At 34.6% G+C, this 27,124-nt stretch overlaps 1 protein-coding gene across 2 annotated transcripts; it reads right to left on the bottom strand.

The window, feature by feature from the left end:
* Positions 1-519: 519 nt before the first annotated feature.
* LOC121322522 (STE20/SPS1-related proline-alanine-rich protein kinase-like) lies at positions 520-27,124 on the bottom strand. Of its 2 annotated transcripts, XM_041262630.1 has the most exons (19): positions 26,792-27,124; positions 25,277-25,389; positions 23,589-23,697; positions 23,097-23,238; positions 22,706-22,761; positions 19,195-19,304; positions 19,000-19,101; positions 18,748-18,881; positions 18,147-18,195; positions 17,981-18,046; positions 14,518-14,589; positions 13,928-14,050; positions 13,225-13,254; positions 12,611-12,667; positions 12,236-12,303; positions 7,310-7,362; positions 7,032-7,100; positions 6,531-6,595; positions 520-928 (listed from the first exon to the last, which is right to left on the bottom strand). In XM_041262630.1, the coding sequence occupies exons 1-19, from the start codon at positions 26,895-26,897 to the stop codon at positions 854-856; spliced, it is 1,599 nt and encodes a 532-aa protein (XP_041118564.1). In that variant the 5' UTR covers positions 26,898-27,124; the 3' UTR covers positions 520-853. The 2 variants fall into 2 exon arrangements, with proteins under 2 accessions (XP_041118564.1, XP_041118566.1); XM_041262632.1 differs by lacking the exon at positions 14,518-14,589 and having other exon boundaries at positions 26,792-27,123.

Here is a 27,124-nt window from a genome sequence, read left to right as displayed (position 1 = left end):
AATATTGCTAGGTGCTGCAACAACTCCCTGCATACACCCACTCTAGCCAAAGTGCATGGTAATTTCAGCTTCAAGGTTTAACAGTTTGTGTATTTACAGTATCTGCACTAGAATACATTACTCTGTAGGAATATAGTTCTTTAAATGTCACTGCATTTATGTGGCAATACAAATAAAATATATGTAACTTCTGCTGTTTTCATTTCAAATAGCTACTATTCACCAGTTCCCATACACTATTGTCTCAGGCACATTTTAAATCTCCCTTACCCAAAGCAGTGACCTTTGTGTTAGCAACAGTGAACACATCTGTCATTTCTTTGCTAAAATACACAATACTTTGGAACATGTGTTTTTTCCTCAGACAATGGTTCACTCAAAATTAATACTGCAGTTAAATACAGTATGTATTCAAGAAATAAAATACCTTTTAAATATGGAATACTTCAAACCTAAATGAATATTATATTGGCTTACCTTTTAAAATGAACCTAAAAATATGAAAAAAAAAATGTAACAAAAATTTCTCCAATACATTACTTGAAAAAACATTAAAAGCTATGCCAAACGCAGAGGTAACGTTAAAAAATAAAACTGCTATGCTGCTTAATATTAATGAATATTAGTATACACCTGAGTATACATCTTATCTTTTTTTTTTAATAAGCCCTCAAGTGCCTTCCATGGTTTTTCAATGCTCTCTTGAATATTAGCAGTGTTTCAAGGAGTGGCTGTAGGGTCCAGTGAAGTGCCGGGGAATGAAGCAGAATTCTGTCTAAGGTGCTTTACTCTCTCTTTTTTTTTCTCTTTCAGCTGATCCTAGTGTTCCACACAGATCAGGTAACAGGAAATATCAGCTGATGCTCAGCTGGGCAAACCCAATCAGTTTGATCTCATCAGGGATCTCGTTTCCATCACACCCAGAAGCCTTCAAGAGTAAAAACAGGTGTTGAGCAGTACATTCAACAAGATTGCATACAACAAAATGCTTTTAGTATTAGTGTCTAATATAACTGGACCAGTTTTATATCCAAGCTTTATTTGTATTAAATAGTAAATATGTACTGAAGAGGAGGGCTATAGTGCAAAATTATTGACCTGAGCGAAGACTATTGTTACCGACAGGGGGCTATAATGCCTGAAGCCTGGAGGTAACAATAGAAAATTAAATGCTTCCCGAGGAGCATTTAATTATCCACTATTAGCTGAGTCTGCAGTACATATTTAATATACGAGTCAGTCAAAATAATGAGAGGCAAGGTTGCATAGTAAATATGACTATATACTGTAAAACCATAAATATTTGCAAGCCTTTTATTGCACATTTGTTGTGTATGAAAAAAAAAAAGTAAACATTTTTGGCACGAATATCATAGTGCTTTATATATAATGAAGTACTATACTACTACCAATACACCAGGTTGCCAACATTTCTGGAGCAAAATAAGTTTTATGAGTTAAATTTGCCAAATATTTTGATTGCTAATATTTATGGCTTTAGTGTATTTTCTTTAAATATAGCTCATACTGCATAAGTAAACTAAATAACATAAATAAATAAATAACAAATAAATAACAGAACATGTTTTTGAAGTTCATACCACAAGTTTTCTTTTCTCTTGTTGTATGTTTTGTAATTCATTTTCTGTCACAGAATCGCCATTCAGCAGTGTTTTCATTCAGCCATTTTATCTTATTGTTTAGGAGTGGAGGTGGAGGGTATTCCTTTGAAAAGGGGCGGTACTGACAGTGATGTGAACAAATCACATGACATGACATCACACACACACACACACACATATATATATATATATATATATATATATACATATATATATACACATACACATACACACACACACACACACAGTACTGTGCAAAAGTTTTAGGCAGGTGTGAAAAAATGCTGTAAAGTAAGAATGCTTTCAAATATAGACATGTTAATAGATTATATTTATCAATTAACTAAATGCAAAGTGAGTGAACAGAAGAAAAATCTAAATCAAATCCATATTTGGTGTGACCACCCTTTGCCTTCAAAACAGCATCAATTCTTCTAGGTACACTTGCACAAAGTCAGGGATTTTGTAGGCATATAGTCAGGTGTATGATTAAACAATTACACTAAACAGGTGCTAATGATCATCAATTCAATATGTAGGTTGAAACACAATCATTAACTTAAACAGAAACAGCTGTGTAGGAGGAATAAAACTGGGTGAGGAACAGCCAAACTCAGCTAACAAGGTGAGGTTGCTGAAGACAGTTTACTGTCAAAAGTCATACACCATGGAAAGACTGAGCACAGCAACAAGACACAAGGTAGCTATACTGCATCAGCAAGGTCTCTCCCAGGCAGAAATTTCAAGGCAGACAGGGGTTTCCAGATGTGCTGTCCAAGCTCTTTTGAAGAAGCACAAAGAAACGGGCAACGTTGAAGACCATAGACGCAGTGGTCGGCCAAGGAAACTTACTGCAGCAGATGAAAGACACATCGTGCTTACTTCTCTTTGCAATCGGATGATGTCCAGCAGTGCCATCAGCTCAGAATTGGCAGAAAACAGTGGGACCCTGGTACACCCATCTACTGTCCGGAGAAGTCTGGTCAGAAGTGGCCTTCATGGAAGACTTGCGGCCAAAAAGCCATACCTCCGACGTGGAAACAAAACCAAGCGACTCAACTATGCACGAAAACACAGGGTGCAGAAAAATGGCAGCAGGTGCTCTGGACTGATGAGTCAAAATTTGAAATATTTGGCTGTAGCAGAAGGCAGTTTGTTCGCCGAAGGGCAGGAGAGCGGTACACGAATGAGTATCTGCAGGCAACAGTGAAGCATGGTGGAGGTTCCTTGCAAGTTTGGGGCTGCATTTCTGCAAATGGAGTTGGGGATTTGGTCAGAATTAATGGTCTCCTCAATGCTGAGAAGTACAGGAAGATACTTATCCATCATGCAATACTATCAGGGAGGCATCTGATTGGCCCCAAATTTATTCTGCAGCATGACAACGACCCCAAATACACAGCGAAAGTCATTAAGAACTATCTTCAGCGTAAAGAAGAACAAGGTTTATGACACCACCAAGACCCTGACTAGATCAGGCCGTCCCTCTAAACTGGATGACGGGCAAGAAGGAGACTGATCAGAAAGGCTACCAAGAGGCCAATGGCAACTTTGCAAGAGCTACAGGCTTTTATGGCCAAGACTGGTCAATGTGTGCATGTGACAACAATATCCCAAGCACTCCACAAATCTGACCTGTATGGTAGGGTGGCAAGAAGGAAGCCATTACTCAAGAAAGCCCACCTTGAATCCCATTTGAAGTATGCAAAAAAACACTTAGGAGATTCTGTAGCCATGTGGCAAAAAGTTTTTGTGGTGAAACAAATGAAACAAAAATTTAACTTTTTGGCCTAAATGCAAAGCGTTATGTTTGGTGCAAACCCAAAACAGCGCATCACCCAAAGAACACCATCCCTACTGTGAAGCATGGTGGTGGCAGCATCATGTTATGGGGATGTTTCTCATCAGCAGGGACTGGGGCAATTGTCAAGATAGAAGGGAAAATAAATGGAGCAAAGTACAGAGAAGTCCTTCAGGAAAACCTGCTGCCATCTGCAATAAAGCTGAAACTGGGACGGAAGTTCACCTTTCAGCATGACAACAACCCAAAGCACACAGCCAAAGCTACACTGGAGTGGCTAAGGAACAAAAAGGTAAATGTCCTTGAGTGGCCCAGTCAGAGCCCCGACCTAAATCCAATACAAAAATTGGTGGCATGACTTGAGGTTTGCTGTCCATCAACGCTCCCCAAGGAACTTGACAGAGCTTGAGCAGTTTTGTAAAGAAGAATGGTCAAATATTGCCAAATCTAGGTGTGCAAAGTTGGTAGCGACCTATCCCAACAGACTCACAGCTGTAATTGCTACCAAAGTTGCTTCCACCAAGTATTAACTCAGGGGGTGGAGACTTATCCAATTATGATCTTTCAGTTTTACATTTTTAACATTTTTTTTTTTTCTCAACAAAACCTGTTTTTTTTTCCCCTTAACAGTGTGGAGTATGGTGTGTAGATAAGTGGAATCATTTAAATGCATGAAACTCTGAGGCACTGGCATAACAAACTTATATAGACTTTCTATAGGTACTGTATATATCAAATATGTTTATTTCTGAATACCAGAATATTTTGAATGCTTTTGAGAGTTTCAAGGTTACAGGCTTCATCTTATTGACAGAATGTCTGTTTTAGAACATGTGGTATATGACACAGATAAATACTTACAAATTTACTTTAAGTATAAGTATACTTTACAAATGTATGCAACTCTGCTTACATTGCAAATGTCTTGCCCATATCCACAAGTCTGTGAAATTTAAAAGAGATGCTGGGACATTGCTCATATTGCAAGGCTGCTGAAATGAATGCATGTAAATAAATCTAAACAGGAAATGAATCACAACTCTGACTATACCCAACTGATGCAGGTGTATTAAAAAATATACCATATGACTACTCTGTCACTCTTGTCTACAGATGAAAAACAATGAGTTTTTTTTTTTTTTTTTAATACATTAAAATGCTTCCAAACCAAGACAAACCTCTCTGGATGGGGCAGTAAATCAATGAGAAACTTTAATTATAATTTAATTGTAATTTAATTGTAATTATACCACATAACTAAAGAAGTATGAACTCCTATAATAATAATAATGCTTTTTACTATATAGAGGCTGGGTTATCGTGCGGTACAGTTTTCAAGACCTTTCACACTGTTTTGGAGCCCCATCTGGGCAGTTTTGTCTTCGCCCAGCATTCATCCACTCCCCAGATAACATAAATGCTGTTTCAACTGTTCCACTGGATATAGTTGATATTAAATATATATTATAATTTAAAGTTTGAGTTATAGAGACAAACACTTTAACAGTGAAAGGGTGGCCCAAACAATTCCCATAAAGGTTGGGAGCGATTCGGGTACAGTTCCCATCAGTGCCACCAACATTTGTTTTTACTGTTCCAGTATTTGAAACAGAGTTTTTCTGGGACAACAGCATCCTGTGGTGGCATTTTTGGAGCTGCAGACATCTTACAGGGAATGTGTCGAGATTAATTTTTTATTAATTTTTTGTTCTGTTAGCGAATTAGTTAAGTAAAGTAAAAAAACATACAGTATTTTTTTCCCTCAAACATTGTGATTTGTGGAAAACGTACTGTCTGAATTTCGCACTTGTAGGTAGACTTGCATAATTCTTCACAACTCCTCCTCCAGAGTTGAGAAAAAAAATGCTTGCGATTTAATTTGACTCACAGATACAACTTTTTTCTCAAGGCAGAATTGAGGGGAAATAATCTCAGCAACTACCCTTGCGAAACTTGCATCTCTTGAATATCTGGCCCATTTACCTACATCATTGCCAAAACTGAAGAAACATCTGATGGCTAATTCATGTTTTTATATTCAAACTTTAAATGCTCATACCACAAAACCATAATTTTAGTAAATACTTTCTTCTTATGAGCCAGCGACAAACGCTGTGAACAATATGGAAGCTGCAGAGAAAACGAACTCCGATTAGAAGCCATTCTATAGCTGGCAACTGATATTCAAAAGCCCACAAAAATACCCTTTTAATATTTAGCCATTCATTAATTATATTGCTGCATACAATAAATCACACTATTGGGCAATTCACTTTGTTTTCTCTCTTGTTCAAAGGAGTGCTAACTACATTTTTTAAATCAATTTTCTTACCTTGTATTAGTACTACAAATATTACATCTGGTCTTCTTTTTCTTCTGCTGAAGACTTGGTTTCTATTGCTTGTATTTAATACTTTGTATATTTCAAATAAGTAGATACTGTATTTCAAATAGCCTACGTTAGTTATGTGGCCTACCAGACAGCATTACAATGTGTGTCCCAAATAAAAATATAAGTAAGAAGCAAAAGGACCAAAGTATATTCCTGCAAAACGACAAGAGTCCAATGATAATCAAGGGAGATGTAATGCTAAAAGGAGGTAAGAAAATGGATTTTAAAACCTGCTTATAAATGCATTAGAAGACATGCATTCATGCATGGATTAACACTTCTCACAATCCACTGGTGAACGAGTAACAGGGTATGAATGCATGCCTTATACAAGTGATCGACATCATTTGTTATAAAGGAACATGAAATGAATATGAGTAATTAAATCCACTTGAATTAACAGGGCTGCATTAAAAACAAATTACTTCGGAGGACGTGCATAAGATATGAAGGTGATATTCTCTGGTATTCAGTCGGAATTCATTATGAATTTGCGGCCATTGTTTTTAAACGTTACCCTTTATGCAAATTAGACATAAAAAAGAGTGCAAAAGAGGATGAAAAAAGGTTTGTACGTCTGCCTCTCAATTCTGATTTAGGTATGAGGCTTATTAAGATACAGATAGGTAAGAAAAAATAAAAGACAGAGCTGAAGAACTGAAATTAATTTTTGACTTTACACATGCTCACTTAAGTAGAATAGGGAGCTGCTCACCAATTTGAAAGTCAAGATTGTGTAAGTGTTTGGGTCATCTACAATCTTCTGTAAGTTAGCAGCAACTGTGAAATGAAAAACATATGTATAAGAAAGAATTCCAAACCATTGCTCTGCAGCATCATACATCCATGAATAAAATGTGGGGTTTTCAATTACTCAAAATACTTCCAACATAAACTGAAACGCGACTAACATGCACTGTAGGGTGTTTGGTTTTTAGGACGTTGTGATCTTCATAAATTGTTTAAACTCTGGTGGTATTCAGATCTGGTGCTGCTTAGGATAGACTAGAATATTCTCAATATTCTGTGAAGAATGTTTAAAAAAAAATTCAAAAGCAACAGATGGTCTGGCATGAGCTAATGATTAAATGTAACACACTTCACCGACCTCTTTTCTCTGAACTTCACATTACATGTACACCTAGAGAAAGTTAACCAAGTAATTTTCCAGTTTATAATCAAATCTAAATGTGAACTGTAACATTAATAAAGTTACCGATAACTACATCATGTCCATCCACAAGGCCAGCAGAGAACAGCTCCTGAGACACACCGTCTGCTGTATCTATAGAAAAGTGGAAATTAAAGATTACACAGCCTTATAGACATAACTGTTTTTGCAAACATGTAAACATGATTTACATACCAAGTTTAATCAATATTTAAAAAAAAAAAAAACACCTGCTCACATGAAGATAAATGTTCTATACGATCAATTAAAGTCTATGTATAGAATATGAACAAACTGTTTGTAAATGTATACTGTTAACATACCTCTTCCTGGTGTAAATTCAAAACGTATATCATTCAGTTCCTTTCTAGCATTCCTAAAGGACAAATACAGAAACCGTTTATTTACTTATTTCAAATGTAAAGGGGTACACAGGAATTCACTCTCTCAATATAATGAAAATGAAAAATGGGTAATGTAGGTGTCAATATTGGGTTGCAAATGTTTATAAAAACACCCTGGGATCCTTCAAGAAGCTGCTTGATGAGATTCTGGGATCAATAAAATACTAACAACCAAACAAGCAAGATGGGTCGAATGGCCTCTTCTTGTTTGTAACCTTTCTTATGTTCTAAAAGGTCCATGACAGACTTACAAGTGGGTCACAGTTTTGCCAATAGCCAGCTTAAAAAAGTTAGTACCTTGATAGTTTAGAATTGGCATAACAAGGCATGACTCTGCAGGCTATGCAAGAACCACAACCACCTCCTTCATAACCAGGTGAGATGTCCTACAAGCAACTGATAATGCATTCTACCCTTTCAATGCAGTCTTCATAATGAAAAAGCTTTGAAGGCAATACAACAGAATATATATTAAAAAAAAAAAAATTGCTTGGCCTTAGTACATATCAACTGACAGCAATATAAATTTAAGATTTATGTCTTCAGGAAATCATAATGTGGGAAGTGTTCTTTCTGACAGTAATCAGATACTGCAGTTAGGCTTTATAAAAAAAAATCCCTGTAAGCACAGCAATTCCAAACTTGTTTAAAATGGCAACTGATTTGATCAGCTGTTACTTACTTAAACACTGGACTCAAAATAAAGAAACTTCAGTCAAGCAGACAAACCTTTCCACAATATTATTTCAACCCCCCTTTGAGAATACACTACTTGTTCCCAGCCTTTGAATCCCACATTACAATTAGTCTCTTAGTATTCCACCCAAAATTAAATTAGATACTTCTCTTGCTTAGATGTAGCTGCTACAAGATGCCTCGAAAGCACCATTCATCACCTTAAAAAGCACTTTACAAGCATGTCATCTCATGTTTGAGATAGGCTGATCTGAAATATCTGAATGCATTTAAAAGGTTCTGCATTAATACAACAGGTACTGAAGGATGCGTCAATGTGTGGAATCATTTCTATGGCACGGAATAACATCTGAGTTTTATTTTGGAACGGCTCAGACTGTACCAACCAAAAAAAAAACATTATATTGTTTCTAGTATCAACCAGCACAACACAGCCACACATATACACCCACACCAAACTCACTTTAATAAACAAGGATTTACTGTAGTTGTCTCTTCTTCAAAGGCTTCAAGTCAAAATACAGACTCTGCTGCTAATATGTCAAATCAATAAAACCAATCTCCTTTCAAAATCTGCAAAACTCTGTGTCAATGAAAAAATTGTAAAAACGATAAAAAAAAATATCTTCTCTGGTTCTTTCACACATGAGAACAAATACCGAAAATATGCAAGTGCTTACAAGAAGGGAAGGCAAAGTTCTATGTCAAACAGGTTTTTAAGTCAATGCACTAAGGCAGAGGTCGGGAACCTATGGCTCTTTTCAGGATTTTATATGGCTCTCCAATTTTCAAATGTTGGCTGAAAATACACCCTCGAACATGCTGATAAAATTAGTTTAAAAATATTAGCATACTTGATTAATGTATAATTAAGAATGTGTAAAATTTAAAAAAAATGTTCAAAATATTTAGATAAGAGACTCGCAGCTTAATATGATTGACAGCTGTGTTTGGCCCGTAGCTAGCCTACCTTTCAGAGCTGAATTTTAATTGGATGACGTAGCTAGGCCTGCGTCATGTCCAGGTCAAGTTAAACAACTAGCTAGCTATCTAAATTAAAAAGCATCATCAACGAGAGCAAAAAAAAGACAACAATTACTATTCATTCCAAACAGAATGGACGGATCAGTTTGCATTTGTGGAGAAGTCGGGGTCCTCAGTGTGTCTCATTTGTAATGAACATATGGCTCAACATACACATGCGAGCAGTCCTTCTCACATCTGAACAACATCAAAGCCAACCTGCGTTCAAGGTTAATGGATGAAAGCCTGAATGCCTGCATGAAGCTGAATCTCACCAGTTACTACCCCAACTACAAAGCACTCAGCAAAACAGAAATCTCATTAATGTAAGTAAGGCGCAATGCACTCATTGTTAATCACTTGTTTATGATGCCCTTTTCTCAACTTTTGTGGTGTCGTAGGAGTGCTAGAAACCAGCACTATTTCAGTGAACAATACATAGTGCTTTTTATGTAGCTTGGGTGTCACAAAAATGCAGCGTTATTGCCACCTACTGGTGTTGTATATAACTACCAGAACTACTACCAGCACAAGTCTTACAATACTGCTATTGTTATTACATAAATATTCACAACTCTTTCTAATACACGAATGTAAACTTTGCTATGGCTCTTGAAAAATTTCTCTTATTTTTTGTTTGTTTGGCTCTTCCAGGTAAAAAGGTTCCCAACCCCTGCATTAAGGCATGCAGTAACACTGTGAAAAATGTTATCCAACAACCAAGGACACACAACTGCAATGCAGATCAGGGATAACTTGCTAAATATAAACATAGATTGTGTAAGAAGACGATAAAGGTGTTCAGTTGCCTGATGCTTTCCATACACCATGCCCAAGTCTTTTCTAAATCCAAAATCTTGGTGACATGCCATGTAATTCTCTTATTTTTCAGGTGGAAAAAAAATCAATATTCTTTGAAAAAGAGAGAGAGAGAGACTCACGGGGATAAACAGTAACCCTACTGCTGGAGAGTGTTCTTCCTAAATGGATGGACAGGACCAGGGTCAGTGACCAATAAGTTGGTCTCAAAGTATGCTACGGTACCATATTTAATTTATAAAGTTCTGTTTTATTATAATAACATTTTCTTTAAAATGCAATATTCTTGTTAGAAGAATATGCAAAGCAAATCCCAGTATGAGACTTGTTCTAAATTCAGCAGTCTAGCTCTGGGGTGCAATAGAAATTTCAGCAGTCTAGCTCTAGGCAAGCAATATGGTCTGCTTCAAGTAAATTTTTAGCATGGGAAAAGCACAGCTCATGGTCATATGATAAAAAGGGTGAAAACTGAAAGAAGCAAGAGAAAGAGTAGTGCCAGATTTGCATAATTCATCCAGTAACCAAAATACTAGGATAAGTGAGAGAGTGCAAAACAACTTAATAGTGGAAAGCCTTCCCTACTGCCTGTGGTTCTGTAATTAAAAAGGGGTGTACATGATATCTTTGGATCTGAAACCATATCCCCCTCGTGGACAAAAATGTTCCATTATAAGCCTCAACTCAAGTCCATATTTGTATAATATAAACACAAACCTATCAAATTGAGCACATGTATATAACCAATACGTTTTGCTATAGAGAGGACATTGAATGATCGATCATGGTTTACATTTTTTCATTTGCCACAGAGGGGTGAGTGATTTATACAGACATCCTCCTAAAGCGAATTAAAAATGTATACCATGAATGATCATTCAGTATTCTGTTTATAGGACAAGCCCATTTTTTTTTTAATAAATAGCAATACAAGTTGTACATTATTTTTATTATACCAATTAATTCAGGGATTATTTTACCTAGCAGATCTTTACTTTTATTGTCACACATTTTAAAGTTATAAAACACATGCCAGATGCAATACTGTTTGAACTACCACAGCACAGCTCCGTCCTAAATTTAGTCGAGACTTTTACTACTTAAACTTGGCACACTGCAAAAACTTGTTTAAAAGAGTTCAGTAAAATGAATACATTGTAAGGTATTTCAACATTTACCAATCACTCCCTAAATTCTAAGTCACTTCTGCAGCATGGATAAATGCCTACAGGCGGGCTTAAAGAAAGCAGTTATCACATCAATCCAGAGCTGCTTTTCCAGACTCATCTTTTGCTTTCAAATTACAAAAACAGTTTGCTGCCTGTGATTTATGTTTTTAAATTGCTGCTGTTTATGGCTATGTTTTCTATTACCAACATATGTTACTTGCTGTAGGGTATTGTGTTACAATGTGTTTGCACAGGCTGTCTTTCTTTAAAATGTATTGTTATTTTTATTTTGTATTAGTACAGAACTTACTTGAACTAAAAACAATCTAAATCTAACACAAGGAATTCTAACAGCTATCTGTCTGCTAATGAAATCAACCTTGTTTGATGTCCCTGTATAGAACCTGATTATATATATATATATATATATATATATATATATATATATATATATATATATATATATATATATATATATATATACATATACACACACACACACACACACACACACACACACACACACACACACACCATAAAGTTAATAATTGTAAAGCATACCTAAATATAAGTGAATGTACAATAATACAATTGCATTGTTTCATTTAGTGATGAACCGTTTACATCTACAGTCCATATAATGAATATTTAAATCCAACTAAAAAAAAAAAAAAAAAAAAAAAGCTAGTGTCTGAAAATAATTATCAATTTTACTCTAAATGTTACCCTACAACACAACATGTGCCTACTTACTATGGCAGGTTTTAATGATATCTTAAACTCAGGAAGCAAAATAGAAATTAGTAAAGCAGTCTGAACTTTTCTACCCCAAATGGTGTTTTTGATTGATAACTGACATGAAGAAAAAGTGGTAACACTTTAGTTTAGGGATCCATTATAAGTGGTTATAAACACTAGCTAAAACAAAACAATGGTAAAAGTGTACAGTAACGGTATTGCAAAAACAAAGGTGAGACAGACAGAGAGATAGACAGAAAGATAGAAAGACAAATGGACTTGAAAAGAGACTATAAACAATAGCGCAAAAAACAATGACAAAAGTGTGTAATAATTATTATTTCTAATCATATTCTATAATTGTTAATATAAAATTAAATTGCTGCTGCAAAATCTTGCTTACCTCAATCGTAAAACCATATTTATAGCAAACGGCCCTTGGATGTATTGAGAAGTCTCAAGAGGGTGCACCTTTAAAATGCAAGAAACACATTTCTCCATACAGTTTCATCAGATATTTCAGTAAACTGAACTGGTGGCATAAATTAGAAAATACATTAAAACATTATTGTGGTTCAGTAGCTTTAAAAAAAAAAATGCAGGCTCCTGATTTTATCCCAACCTTATAATTATTAACTTACATCCATACAAACTAACTTCATTCAAATAGAACATTAGACACACTATTGTACATTGTCCACTAGTTTATTTGGCCTGTAGCAAACCGCATACAGAGTATGCAGAACTGCATTTAGAGAGTAACAGTTCTAAAACTCACCTGAGGAACCTCAGTGGACAGCTCCTGGACAGGATCACTGCTGGCATTTACAACATTCTGTTGGAAAAAATAAGGTTTTCAAACAAAATTATTTTAATTACAAAAAGGTAATAATTAGCATACCGTTGCAATGCTTATCTAAGAAATTAATCGAACTTTACAAATTAATCCACTGGGGGCTTTTAGCAGACTGACCCATGCAGGCTGTGAAGGATTTTATTAATTGGTTATGCAAACGACAATCAGGAATCATAGCTCAAATACACAAACCAATTTATATTGCATGAAATATTACAATACACTTAACTACTTGGTTATATTATATAATCTGGTTTCATTTAATTAAATACATGTTTTATACAAAGACGTTCATTTATTGGATCAACATAAGAATAAGCAAATGATTATTAATATTACAAAAAATTAAAATAAAGAAGAAAATTAATTCTGTGCAGATTACAGCCCAATATCAATAACCAATGAATAAATACTACCTTTGGCATTACTTTCATATTATTAGTTGCTGGTGAACTAAAAAATAAAATACAAATCCAGCCAGACCATTTAGTATCAGTGCATACACCAACACAACAGAAAGCTCGGAAGTTACTTACCTCTTCATTTTCTTTTCTTAACCTTCGTGACTGGAAAACAGCATTGCAAGATTAAATATAAAGCGTAAATGACATTTGTTTTTTTTAACAGACATGAAAAAGTGCTTCGTAACTGCCAAGACTGGTAAAGCATTCCAAATTATACCAGTCTTGACAGGTACCAGTGCAGAAGCCCATTTTTTGGGGGATAAAATAAAGAACAGTTATCCCACCCAGTCATTCTCTATTGGTAAATACCACTACTTATCTACTCATATCAAAACACATACTGTAGTAAACGCAACATTATATACTACACTCCTTTTTTACAATTCCTTTTTGTATGTCTACACCTATTTGATTTGTAATAAACTTGGTTTGTTTTTGTTAAGTTTATACTTGGTATAGCTGAACCTGCATTTATATATATATATATATATATATATATATATATATATATATATATATATATATATATATATATATATATATATATATATATATATATATATATATATATATATATATATATATTTATTATTATTTTTTTTTTTTTTTTAAAAATACAGTAAACCTTCAGATCAATCTCATTTCCATGCTCCTTATTGTGAGCTAACAGTTTAACTAAGTTTCAGCTTAATTGCCCTTCCCATTTGAACTCTGCAGTAAACATGGTGAAATTCGGCTGCCACTGTACCCGTCCTTGTTTTTAATTGTTACCTACCCTTCCTTGATTGACTGCAGCTTTTCCCTCTTCACTCCTTTCATCCAACTCATCATCACTCCACTCCCAGTCTCCATCCTCAGTCTTATGAAGATGACCACTGGACCCAGGGACTCTTCTAACCTTTTCAATTACACACCAAAATGAGGTGTTATTTATTCGTCTCTCAACTTTCTGAAACCAGGTAACCATCTATATATTTTCCAAAGTAGTCCAAGGTGTCCTTTTTGAAAACGAAATGTATGTCAATAACTAATTAATAGTTATATATATATATATATATATATATATATATATATATATATATATATATATATATCTTCTTTTATTTACAAAACTATATATATATATTATTATATATAATATATATGCAACAGGGAATCCCAGTTAAAAATGTTTTGTTTTTTTCAAATAATTCTGGATGTTTTGCATTAATTTGCTTTACTCAAACAAACATGGCAGTGCAATGCCTACAGAAAGCATGCAAGCAACAAACAAAAAAATGAAAACACAGACACCTTCAACAGGCACCTCAGAGCAGCCTAAAAAGAAGCACCCAGGAGCTAATGGCTAAGTCAAAAAACAAATACCCTTCTGTTGCCATCCTGTTCTCTCTCAGAACCTGACACCATGCTTGTTTTCCCAGGGTTCTGCTCAGGTTCCTTGAGCAAAACAAAAAAGCATCAGGCCATTCTGATAGACATACCTGCAAGCTTGATTTCACATCTGAGAGTATGCTACAAGCTGGGCATGATTATCCATAGGCACCCTGGACGATCATTAATGTTTTTGTTTTGTTTTTCAATTTGCTACACAAAAACACAATAGCACTAGCAAAGTGGGAGCATGGTTAAAGTGGTAGCTCCAGAAAATGTAAGCTGTACAATTGGCTTGGCAGGTTTTAGCATTTAAAACAAACAAAAAACAAAACAATGTTGAGAGAAGCCGTTTCAAAATGGAAAATATAATACTACAGTAAAGTATTGTAAAAGGCACTGTTTTGGTAAGTTTATATTTCTGGGGAAATAAAACAAATACCCCAAGGCAATATCACTTTTGAAAATATGCACAGACACTATTATTTAACAATGCATAAACTAGACAACAATTACTCATGTACCTCTGCCTTTACAAACGGAAGGTCAAAATAAAATCTGCATTATTATTGCAATGCAATAAATATAGCATTTTGGGGGTGATTAATATACATGATACAATCCCTATAGCAGCGCTACAGTTTTACTTTAATCAAGGATGTTGCCTTATTACAAGAAACAGCGCATTTGAAATGAAACCACAGACTTGATAAGAGCAGCATTCAACAGAGACAGATCTATAATACTAAAAATATCAGTTAAATTAACGACTCAAAAAATGTAATGGAAAATCACCAAAAGACACCATTCATTTTCACTGCCTTCTATTCAAAGTTCCTAAGTGTTTAGCACTATGTACAGTGGATCACAAAATGTGTTTATAACTGTTATTAAAACAAAAATCTCTGTCTGTGCTTCCACACCTCTATGGTTTTTCTTTTCAAATTATTGAGAGGTATTCGTTCTGAAGCAGTCATGTTAAGTGCTACGCTTTTTCAAATTTGATCATCTTTGGTAAATGGGCACTCCAGTGAAGCTCAGAAATGAACCACATTAGATTCAACACTGCCCTCTGCTGGACATAAAACATGGAAAGTGTTTTCTGTGTTTTAAACAAATTATTTATTTCACAGCATGATGTGTGTTTGCCATTTAATGGCAAAAGAAAAAAATGGGAATAGAAATCCTTATTTTACATTAGATGTATTCAGTCCCTTTGTACCACAGCTCAAGAAGTTAAAAGCCAAGACAATTTATCATTCACTTGAAAAAAAAAAAGTCTAATGTTTTGAACAGTACTGCTGGACATTCACAGTGGCACATACTGTATGGGCAGAGATTACAGTTTTGCAGTGCACAGTTATGCTAGACTTAAATTATATTCTGAAACTAGGTAATTAAAAACTGGAAAACAAATATCAACATAAAACAATAAGATAAGAATACTGTCATGTTTATTATGGCAAGCCGAATTATCATTTAGACATTAAAAGATATCTCTAAATAATTCTGAGATATCTAAATTACATTTAGATATATCTTACATTGATTTATAGATATCTCTAAATGGAGCATGTGACATCTAAAATGCATTTTGAGATATCTTTAAATCATTTAAAGATATCTAATTTTTTTTTTTTTTTTTTTTTTTTTTTTTTAAATAACTTTAAATCATTTCCAGATATCTTCAAATGCCTTTCTGTTTATTTAGAGATATCTCTAAATCATTTAAAGATATCTTCAAATGAGCAGGAAGCCATTTCAAGACATCTCGAAATAACTTCCTATGAAAATGATCTATGTTTTGAATGGACTTTCTGTCCATTTAGAGAAATCTCCAAATGAAAAGGAAGTTATTTCAAGATATCTTCAAATGATTTAAAGATATCTCTAAAGGAACAGGAAGTTATTTCGAGATATCTTCAAATGACAGAGATATCTTTAAAATGTTTTAATTTCAATATCTCTAAATGACAGTTTGGCAAACCATGATAGCAAAATCCACATGGTTTCATTTGATGCAATACATATTATTTTGTTTAACATTAGATTACTTTAAGTAAACAACCCACAGTAGATAAATGGTTTATGGGCTTGCTTTGGCCAGACATGAGTAACTGTAAACAGTAGCCCTGTGGCAGGCTAGCGTGTGGTGTGACATCTCAGACCCGGAAGAAGACAGATGCAGACAGCAGTGGGGTATGAAATGCTCTGATGCGCGTATTTAATATTAAATAAAATATTTACCAAAACAAAAGCACTTTACAAAAACAAAAGGCAAGAGCGACAAAACAAACAAACAAACAAACAATAATAACAAGCATCTTGCTGGTTGTTCCAGCACGAGTAGCAATTGATTTATTATTGTTTACCTCCTCTATCTCTGACTCTCGTTCTCCACTCCTGAACTCTCTAATACTCCCGTGCAGCCAAACTTTTATATTCTTTTATATTCATTATCTTATTCCCCCTTGGCTATAGTCTGCATGAGTTTCATAATTTGCGTGACTGTCAGCCAGTTAAACAGTCAGCAGCTGACAGTCCCGCATTCTCCCGAGGTATTTCAAAACAACACAAATACAAATCATAATATGCACAGGGGCAAGTAGTACCCCGTCACAAGCCCAAACTAGGAAACAGCTTCCCAGTAATACATGAGATGTTTCCAGGTTTCACAGGGGTTTATAACTCCCTAAGAATTCAAGAGTACTTTTATCATTTAATTTACTGTAGGTGTTTGTAGGCACAATACAGAAAAAAATATATTTGTGAAGGAGGGGTTGCATGTTACAACAGATTAAGCATTTATTGGGTGGTTTAAAATTCTGTAGGTTGTTAGACAATTAGAAAATATATATGTTAAGTGCAAGCTATGAAACTTTTTATTGAAAGCATATCAGTACAACAACAGACCAGCCTTGTAATACCTTTGCATATCATAATAAACTAAACAAGCTAAAAACAAATCAAAAGGAGCGCACACTAACCTAACTTTTATAGGGTTTTTAAAACCATTTTACATCTGATTCTGTGACTATAAATTAACATATGAGCAATATTTGTATGCAGTTAAAACTAAAGGTAAAAGTTTAAAATCATTGTGTTATTTGTACTGTAGTATGTGTTTTTTTTTTCCATTGCCTGAAAATGACTCTTCTTAAATGCACACTTTCTTGTGAATATAAATTAGCTTCATGCAATAAAAAATAAGAAAAGCATACATGTGTAAAAAGGCTTTCAGTTTGTGTGCCTGTGGATATCATTATTTATTAAAAACAGCTTTGTACTGGCATAATGATGTTTTCTAAACTCCCTCAGTCAAGCAGAATGCAATATCTAAACATGTATCTCTATACATACATTAGCTTACAAACCAGACAAACTGATTCCCATCATGCTCTAGTGAAATATGTTACATACATATAGATTAAAAATGAAACGACAAAATCATATTTACCTTTTTTGCTCTTTGGGCTATATTCGGTGCTTTGTGTAGTAGTTTTTCAATCAGATACTCTCTGTTCTGAAAGACACAAAATAATTGAAGCAATTACCTAACAAACACAATTTAAAACACTGTACAGAGTATGTACAATGTAACCCTCTGAAGCAATATGCTGTACCTTGGCTTTTTGGAAGAATTTGCATTTCAAAAGTTCTGCTGCTGTTGGCCTGAAAAACAAAACCAATGGTAAATTGCACAGGAATGTCTTAAGTATCACCAAATATCATTCATTAAAACAAATACCATTTAAGCTTAATATAGTGGTCACATTGTTCATGCTTGCAATGATCATCTGTACATTGTGTATTGGCTATTTTTAGTAGGGCAGAGAAAAAAATACCAATGAGTTTTACATTTGCCACAAGTCACAAGAATGTGATAAATGAAGCATAAATTACTACAAGAAAATAATGTAACTATGACTGAGCACATTAGCCATGCAACCTCGCACAGGAGGTTAATTGACTACCACTTCTGCGAACATAACACCCAACTCCATTTAAGAGTTTAGGACTCTTACAGTACATGCTCATACGTTATTTATTTGAGCTCTGTACCACACATCATTTCATATGCAGAGTGGAGGCAGATAACTTACACGCAAGATCGATTTGTGTAATGTGCACAGATATTAAAATCCTCAATTAACCACATCAGTTGCATACACAGTGAAATACACCTTTGTTTTCAGGCCTTTAGTTAAAAAAAAAACTGCAAACCTTTTGGTAGGGTCTTTCTGAAGGCACAGTGTTATTAGCTTCCTAAAAGATTTCCCGTATTTTTTTAACATTTCTTTATCCTCCACACCTGTATCCAAAATAGGAGGATCATTCTGTAGGGTCAGCATTAAAACCTGCAAAGCAAAACAGTTTCCATTACATCCAATTATTAATATAAAACAGGAAATTTTGAAGTTTGATTTTATAACAAAGAATAATGTGTCTCAAGTTTATTTATTTTTATTTTTTTACCTTCATGGGTGGATATCTGTGATAAGGAGCAGACCCTGTAGCTAATTCAATAGCTGTAATCCCAAAACTCCAAATATCCGCTTTGAAGTCATAACCTCGTACCTGTTTAAAGTAAATAGTCCAATTTAATAATAGCGTTTCACCATATTTAAAAGATTATCGTTGTTATGACTTAGGGTAGCAAAACTACTTCACCTGCTCCATAACTTCAGGTGCCATCCAACATGGAGTGCCAACAAAGGTCTTTCTAACTTTGTTTCTTGTAACATCGCCTCCTGTTGCTAAGAATGCGCTAACTCCAAAATCTATAAAAGTAAGAAATTGTTTAAATTGGCTTATTTTTACCAACACAAGGTTTTTTTTTTTTTTTTTTAAATAGTACTAAAACTGAACTGGTTCACATTCTAATGTATGTTAAGTTTTGATCACCCAAGAGAAAGATATTAACAGAAAGAGGTTATATACAACAGTACACACTATACCACTGTTGTGACATTTTTTTAAGTTTTTAGCACATCAACAGAAGTGTGTATATCACATAAACTGTCACATCCTGATTACTTTTTAAAATCAGAGTATTAAAGCAACTTTTCAATCAGGACCTAGGGGGCAGCTTTAACTGCAAAAGAAAGACAGGACAGTACGGTGTGTTTAGGGCTATTCACACTATAGCTTTCATTCGCTGCGTTTTCTATGGTAAAACAATCGAACACAGGGCTCGCAAAATCGTTAGCCCGACGTTCAGGGACAACCAAAAAAAACTGTCGGAAAACGTGTTTTTTTTTTTGGCTGCAATCCGATTTTGGTAGGGTGTTTCTGAAGGCACAGTGTTATTAGCTTCCTAATAACGTTCTGTGATTTAATCAAACAGCGGTTGATCAAACGAGATTCCGCTCACAGGTCATCCTGGTAAAATACGTTTAGAGGGATCAATTGTGTTTCATTGGTAATGCTTCAGTGATTTTTGGGGTGACGTACACGTAAACATTGCTTGTGACCAGCGAGGATTGCACCGTGAAACACCCCTGATAACTGGTATATGTCTGTATATATGTATGGGTAAAACGGACAATACGACATCCAAAGTATATACTTTTATATTGAAGGCTATGATTTTTTAAATTAAGTTACATACTGGAATTACAAGCTACTGTACCATACTCACCAAGATTGACATTTTGTTATTTTGTTACCATTATTAAATCGTAAACGTTATTTCCCAACCCAGGAAAAACAAATCGAATACGATAGTTATTATGACTGATTTAGCACGTAGCATGCTGATATCAATTTTTTCATTTCTTTAATGTGATTAATAAAATGTACCGGTAATTTTATTTTACATGTATGGTGCTTACTTGTAACTTATTGTACCGAGTGGCACAACAGAATACTGGATGCAGCATGCCACAAATAGGTACTGTCTCATTATTACTTATTATTATTATTATTATTATTATTATTATTATTATTATTATTATTATATTATTATTATTATTTTATATTCATCACGGTTATCACTGTTATGACATTAATTCTTTTTAGTTAGTTAGTCAATGATAACAGTAATACTATTATTATTAATAATTTAGCTAATCACTTTATCCAAGGTGACTTCCTTAACTTATATTGTTCGTTTTGGATTGTCCTTTTACTACAGTGAACAAAAGGCTTTAACCCAAACAGGGTTGTTATAGCGAGGGTGTACTATATTAAGTATTCGACTTATATGCTTAATAGACGACACTTGCACATTTTAATATATAATGCGTGCACATTTGTTCTTTCATTTTTCTTATTTTTCGCCACCCATAGTGTTCAACATTTAACAGAGGAGATAAAGAAGTTTGGATCAGAATCCATCCCTTACAAAAAAGTAATATACTGCAAGTATACTTGTACCAAAATTGTCTGGTTTTAGTATACTATTGGTATCATTATTATATCCTATTTTGGCACAAGTATACTTGCAGTATACAACTTTGTATATTCTTTTTGTAAATAATGCAATGTAGTTCTCAAATATTGGACATTTCTTAGATTGTATCTTCCCCACATTGTCTTGATGAAGACATTTCTGAGTCAACAAAAACTGTGTTCAGTACCTTACACTTTTCTCTATGAAATGTCATTTGCCATGTGTCTGCCCAGTTCTGAATCGTGTCTAGATCATTTTGAATGACCTTTGCTGCTGCAACAGTGTTTGCTACTCCTCCTATTTTTGTGTTGTCTGCAAATTTAACAAGTTTGCTTACTATACCAGAATCTAAATTATTAATGTAGATTAGGAATAGCAGAGGACCTAATACTGATCCCTGTGGTGCTCCGCTGGTTACCACACTCCATTCTGAGGTTTCTCCTTTAATCAGTACTTTCTGTTTAAATACATATTAACCACTCCCTAACCCATGTACATGTATTTCCTTAGCGTGAGATACCCTGAGATACTGTACCTATATTGAATAAAGCGTACTTTGTACCAATCACAGTCCATAGGTCAATTATGGGCAACTTGACTTTTCTTTTGGACAACCAAATGTCGACAATGGACTGCCCAAAGGGCAAGTACCATTACCAAAATTTTGCGAGCCCTGGAACCTATGAAATTGAATATTATCTTTCATACTTGAGCATAATCGGTACTAAAAAAATAATACTTCGAAACAGGTTCGATTTTTGGACAAAAATCTGACTTGCTAGATTTGGATATAATCTGAAGGCAATATGGATTGGGTACAAGCTGCTGCATGGTTATTGCTCCGAAGAAGAGAAAGAAAGGAAGAACGTGGATTCACCCTAAGAACGGGAAACCCTAGGGGAGTACCAGCAGCTGAAATATACTGCATACACCTACATAATCTCAAATTTTGTTATTGGTAACAAATAATCTCAACAATGTTATTGGCAACAAAAACATTGTTTAAACAAAATTAGAAGTACAGACAGGACTACCAAACACAATCAATTCTATGCATCCTGATTTTTTTTTCTTTAATAAACAATACAGTGCACGCAGGTAGATGGTACTGTCAATGCAGATGTAATGTCACAAAGCACAGCTTTACATTATTGGGAAAAAAATACGTGTATACTAATATATATGATTGACATAAAATCATTTTAGGCAGTTTAATTTGCTGTAAATACAATACCACCTACCTGCGTATGCTGCTGGATATAATTAGATACGTGATTTTGTTTTGTAGTTCAGTCTATATTTAATAATGGGCCGAGGTATCTCAAGGCACGCACTTTCTAGAAGCTACACCCGGACACTTAACAAAAACCTGTAGTCAAAACTGTGTTTTTATTTTAACATACCAATAGTACTTACTTTCTGATCTCCTCACATTTTCCCATCATTTCTGTTTGTATTAGATATTTATTGTGCTGCTTATCATAAAATACAAGATATACTGCACTGCTATAATCAGATGTTCCCCCATCTTGCCTGTGATATTTGATGCACAAGTCTGAATACAAAAACAGCATAGAAACGTTGGCCGTAAAAAAGCAGTGAATAAATGCTATCGTGTGAATAGCCCTTTTTTCTGGTTTGTGTGCCCCTCAAAAATAAACACAGGAAAGAAGGGCCTAAGAATAAAAAGATATGATGATAAACTTTGTCTTTAGTTGTCATACAATAGTAATGTTTAATAATACAGTATTATGTCTCCTGCTCACTAAATAAAGTAGATTTTCTTACCAGCTATTTGCACTGACCCATCTTCTCCCAAAAGAATATTGCCAGCTTTCACATCCCTACAGTTACAGAAAACAGTTAGGTGCATCTATCTGCATGACCGACATATAGGCTTTCCCCATATATTAGACTAGATAGATATCTATATCTATATATATATATATAATACTGACGTCTAATAATACTCCACAAGATTACACATATATATATATATATATTATCATATATATATATATGTACATATGACACACTCCTGATTTATTTCCTTTAATCAGAGTTGAACACATAATAATAATCTGCAGTCCTATATTATTTATTCAAACATATCCTTTGTAAAGGTACAGTACAAGAAACCATGATGAATGCTATAACAAATGAGTTAAACACATGGTACCTGTGAATCTGTCCATTTCTATGCAGATAATCCAACCCTTCTAACACTTCTTTTAAAATAGTTGCTATTATTGGCTCATCAAGGACTCCACTCTTATGTTCCCCTCTGCTGAATATGTACTTAATGATATCCAACATTGATCCTACAGAAAAGATAAATATACTTTGAGCATTTATGTTTCCAAAAACAAACAATAGACAGAGTATCTATATGATGCATGTATATGATAACACTTGTAGGAAGCTTTGAGCTGAAAACAAATTACACCTGCTCATGTTTGCTGATTTCAGAGTCTAAACATTATCACTTTAAACTGTGCACTGTTAAAACTTTACATAATGTCATTTAACTTAAACACAGATTACATGACATCCCACGAATCTGAATGTGTATGCCCCGACTATTTCTCCTAGAAGTTATCAGTGGTATGATGTGATAATCACAGCTCATTAAATAAATACTTATAAAAATGATGCAAATAAAATAACTTACCTCCACTTAGTAACTTCATGACCAGCCAAAGTTCGTCCTTTACAACAAACGAAGTATAGTAAGTAACCACATTTGGGTGATAGCATTGGCTCATTGCTTGAATTTCTTTCTGTTACAAAAAGGGAAAGAAGAGATTTAATTACATTTGTTTTTAAAACTAGTAGGTTGTTTTGAACCCGAAAATGGAAACGTGGGAGAGTCATCTAACCTTATGCCTGACATAGGCATTGGAATTGGAAGGGTTCAAAGGCTGCTGGGAGATCCAGCAACAAGAAACTGATGATGTTCCCAGGAATCCCACATGTATACAGAAACCTGGAAATAATTCGGCAAAGCATGGAACGAGCAGACAACAAATCCACTTACCAAGCTGTATATAGCACTCTATTACCATTCAGTCCATCATAGCACATTGCTGATAGCCAATGGAGATGAACATAAAATTGCTGTTGAACAGTCCACTATGATGTTTCGAGTTATAATTATTTATATTGTATTTGTAATACCTTATATGTCTGTTCTTAGAATCCAATACTGGCACCAGCTGATAGTAGAACAAGTGAATTAATATGGTATTTCAAGAAACCAGAGTAACTCTGAGTGACTCATCTTGTGATGTAAGGTTAACACTTTAATGGATAACATTCTAGGAAAAATCTCATGTCAGTAAAATATGCAACAATTCAACTCAAAATATTATAAATACGGTAATTTACTTACAGCTCAATTCAAAACAACTAAAAACAAACAAAGAAACAAATGTTGAAAATAATCTCATAACAAATGCCCATGCATAAGTGGTTACCAGTCAGATATCAGTATTGTCAAAATGATGCACACTGTGACCTACATTCAAAATATTCACAGTGGAATAACTTTCAGCAATTTTGCTAGCTAAAATCAATCAAACACCATAACTCATGGAAACGTAAATCCCAAACAACAGTTTAATACCCTAAAGATATCCATATTAAAGACCATGCTAAGTTTCATAAGATAGACAAGTGACCCCCAACCCCGACCCCCCCAGCCTTGGACATTCATTGCATGTGGGGGATAAATTAATATTCATGATAAAGCACACTTCTATTTCTCTTTCCTGTTCCCTTCCCTCAGCTGATCACACTTGTGCATTCTATTGTGTTTTAAGATTCCCTCCACAACAGGGTCCATTGTCTGGTGTTAACAATTGCAGAACATTGTTGATTCATTCAATCACACCCAATTTAAATTGCTGACTTTTGCTCATCAGCAGGATTTAAAAAAAAAAACAACACAATGTGACTTCCAACAGCCTTACAATTTATAAAAATGTTTTACACACAGCCAGTACGAACTAAAATGTAAATTTAATTTTTTTTTTTTTTTTTTTTTTTTTTGGGGGGGGGGGGGGTTGTCATGCTATAGTAACTGACATGTAGTTGTTCTTTATATCAACACCAACTGCAATTACTAGTTATTATCTATCAGAGTGGGACAGAGTTATGGTACTTTGGTATGCAGTTCTAATATCTTTACAAATAACATGAAATAGAAAGAAATGTTGCGACCCTAACCCACTGTTTTCTACCTGGGGGTGTTCAAGCATGGTCCCAGGGGCCATTAGCAGTCCAGGGTTAGTCATTTGTTTTGTTTTGTGGTTTGTTTGTTTTTTTTACATATATTAATATTTTAATATTTTTACCCACCAACAGTTCATCCATACTTGTCTGGCATTTTTCCAAATTGATTCGCTTTATTGCAACTCGCTCCTGTCTGGGTTTGCAAAGAGCTGCCTGAACAACAGCTGTAGCACCACTACCTGCAGATTAAAAAGAAAATGCATATGCTTATGTTGAACAGAATGGCATTCCTTCACAAATAAGTACAGTTGTTGCAGTCAACACCAAAACAAAAAATTCCCTAATCATGTTATCTGTTTTTGCTTTCCAAACACTGCAGCACTCACCTAGATCCTTCTTAAACAGCACTTTATAATTATTCAGAATACAAATGTGTCACAATGCACATACACAACTGCTGATGACAGCTACTGTAAATGCAGGGCAGGGCTGTGTAATCTCTAGATTTATGCTCAGTGATTAGATGGCCAATCCGTACAAAGGCTTACTTCAGGGCCAGATTAATATCTCAGTTATCCCCCATCATCAACATTCATCTATTTTTTTTTAATTGTTCAGCTCCCTACTTTTTCAGTCTGTCTGGAAAACTTAACTTCGTCATATTTTCCACACTTTGGGATGTATCCATAAAGCCAGTATATTATAAGATGTCATTGCGGAGCAAACAAACTGTACAGTCAAGAAAAGTGTACAAGGTACAGAGAACTGGCTGCGGGTGGATTGACAGTCAATGTGACGAGAATAGATCAAGAAAATTGTGGGGGGTTTTTTGTTTTGTTTTTTTTTTAAATATAATATCCGCAAAACAAACACGTTAATTCCTTTCATAACACCCTTAAGCAAAAAACAATCAAATACTTATTTTTCTTAAAAGCCACCCAAATTATTATTGTTACACTGCCCAATTACGCCAGCTAAAGACTATTACTAACGGTATAATACAATTTCGGTTCAAATAAGGTCGCAAAACAGTTATTTGATCTTAAACCACACAAAAAAGCAGTACAGACTGTAGTCAAAACTTGGCATAGGGGCGGGACCAGTGTAACAAGAAATGAAAAGTACAAACAAAAAACAAAACAAAACAAAAAAAAACAGGTTTATTTAAAAATTCTAGTTCGTATTTCTCTTACAACTTAAAATAATGTGAACTGTCTCTTTTTTTTTTAAGTCTGTGATGAAGTTCACTATGTCAAACATGAATTTAATAAGCACGGTACTACACTAACTGAAGCATCCCTAAGCTACGGATACCATTAATTGCGATGCAGATAAAGCATGTTTTTTTTTTTTTTTTTTTAAATGACAGTTCAATTTAAAAGCACATTTTGTTCAAAATTATTTTTTGCTACAATGACATTCGAAACATCCTTAATTAACCTTATTGAAAATACATGAAACAGCACAAAAAAATAAATAAATAAATACTGCGCTTTAAAGCATCCGCAGTGCCATCAACCACAGACAGCAGCAGCACTAGTTTGCATCGAAAAAGCCGGTAGGCCTCATCGTCATTTTCGACTGATAAAAAAAGACACAACCACCACAATTCAGATCAGTGAAGACAGCGTAGAGACTAACCGATCACCTCCTGGAGCTCATACGAATCCCTGCTAATGGGCCAGCTGGTAGGCTGTGCTGGTTGTGGATTTTGGACTTGAACAGGAGATTCACTCTGCTCCGCCATGATGCTGCTGTTCAGATAGATTACGACTGCAAAACTTCCCTTCTCCTCCTCACTGACTCAGTCTGTCAGCCACTGCAGGGGATTACTACCGCCTGCGATACAAAACATCCGGACAGTGTGACACTCTCACTAGTGTCACCACAGGACATGGAGGTGTCAGAGTTAATATAATATTAAAAATACATTGACATTTTTGTTTGTTTGTTTTTTGTTATTATGCCATTACG

This window comes from Polyodon spathula, chromosome 10 (genome assembly GCF_017654505.1).
Source record: "Polyodon spathula isolate WHYD16114869_AA chromosome 10, ASM1765450v1, whole genome shotgun sequence".
NCBI lineage: Eukaryota > Metazoa > Chordata > Actinopteri > Acipenseriformes > Polyodontidae > Polyodon > Polyodon spathula.
The sequence above is the reverse complement of the archived record's forward strand: the minus strand, read 5'-3'. Positions and strand labels throughout refer to the sequence as shown.

Bases quoted from the DNA above. Each gene is read 5' to 3' on its own strand.
- LOC121322522 (XM_041262630.1), bottom strand. From the start codon at position 26,897: ATGGCGGAGCAGAGTGAATCTCCTGTTCAAGTCCAAAATCCACAACCA. The intron at 23,239-23,588 runs GTAAGTTATTTT...TCTTTTCTGTAG, and splicing joins CATGAAGTTACTAAGTGGAG to GATCAATGTTGGATATCATT. The intron at 12,304-12,610 runs GTGAGTTTTAGA...TGCATTTTAAAG, and splicing joins TGTCCACTGAGGTTCCTCAG to GTGCACCCTCTTGAGACTTC.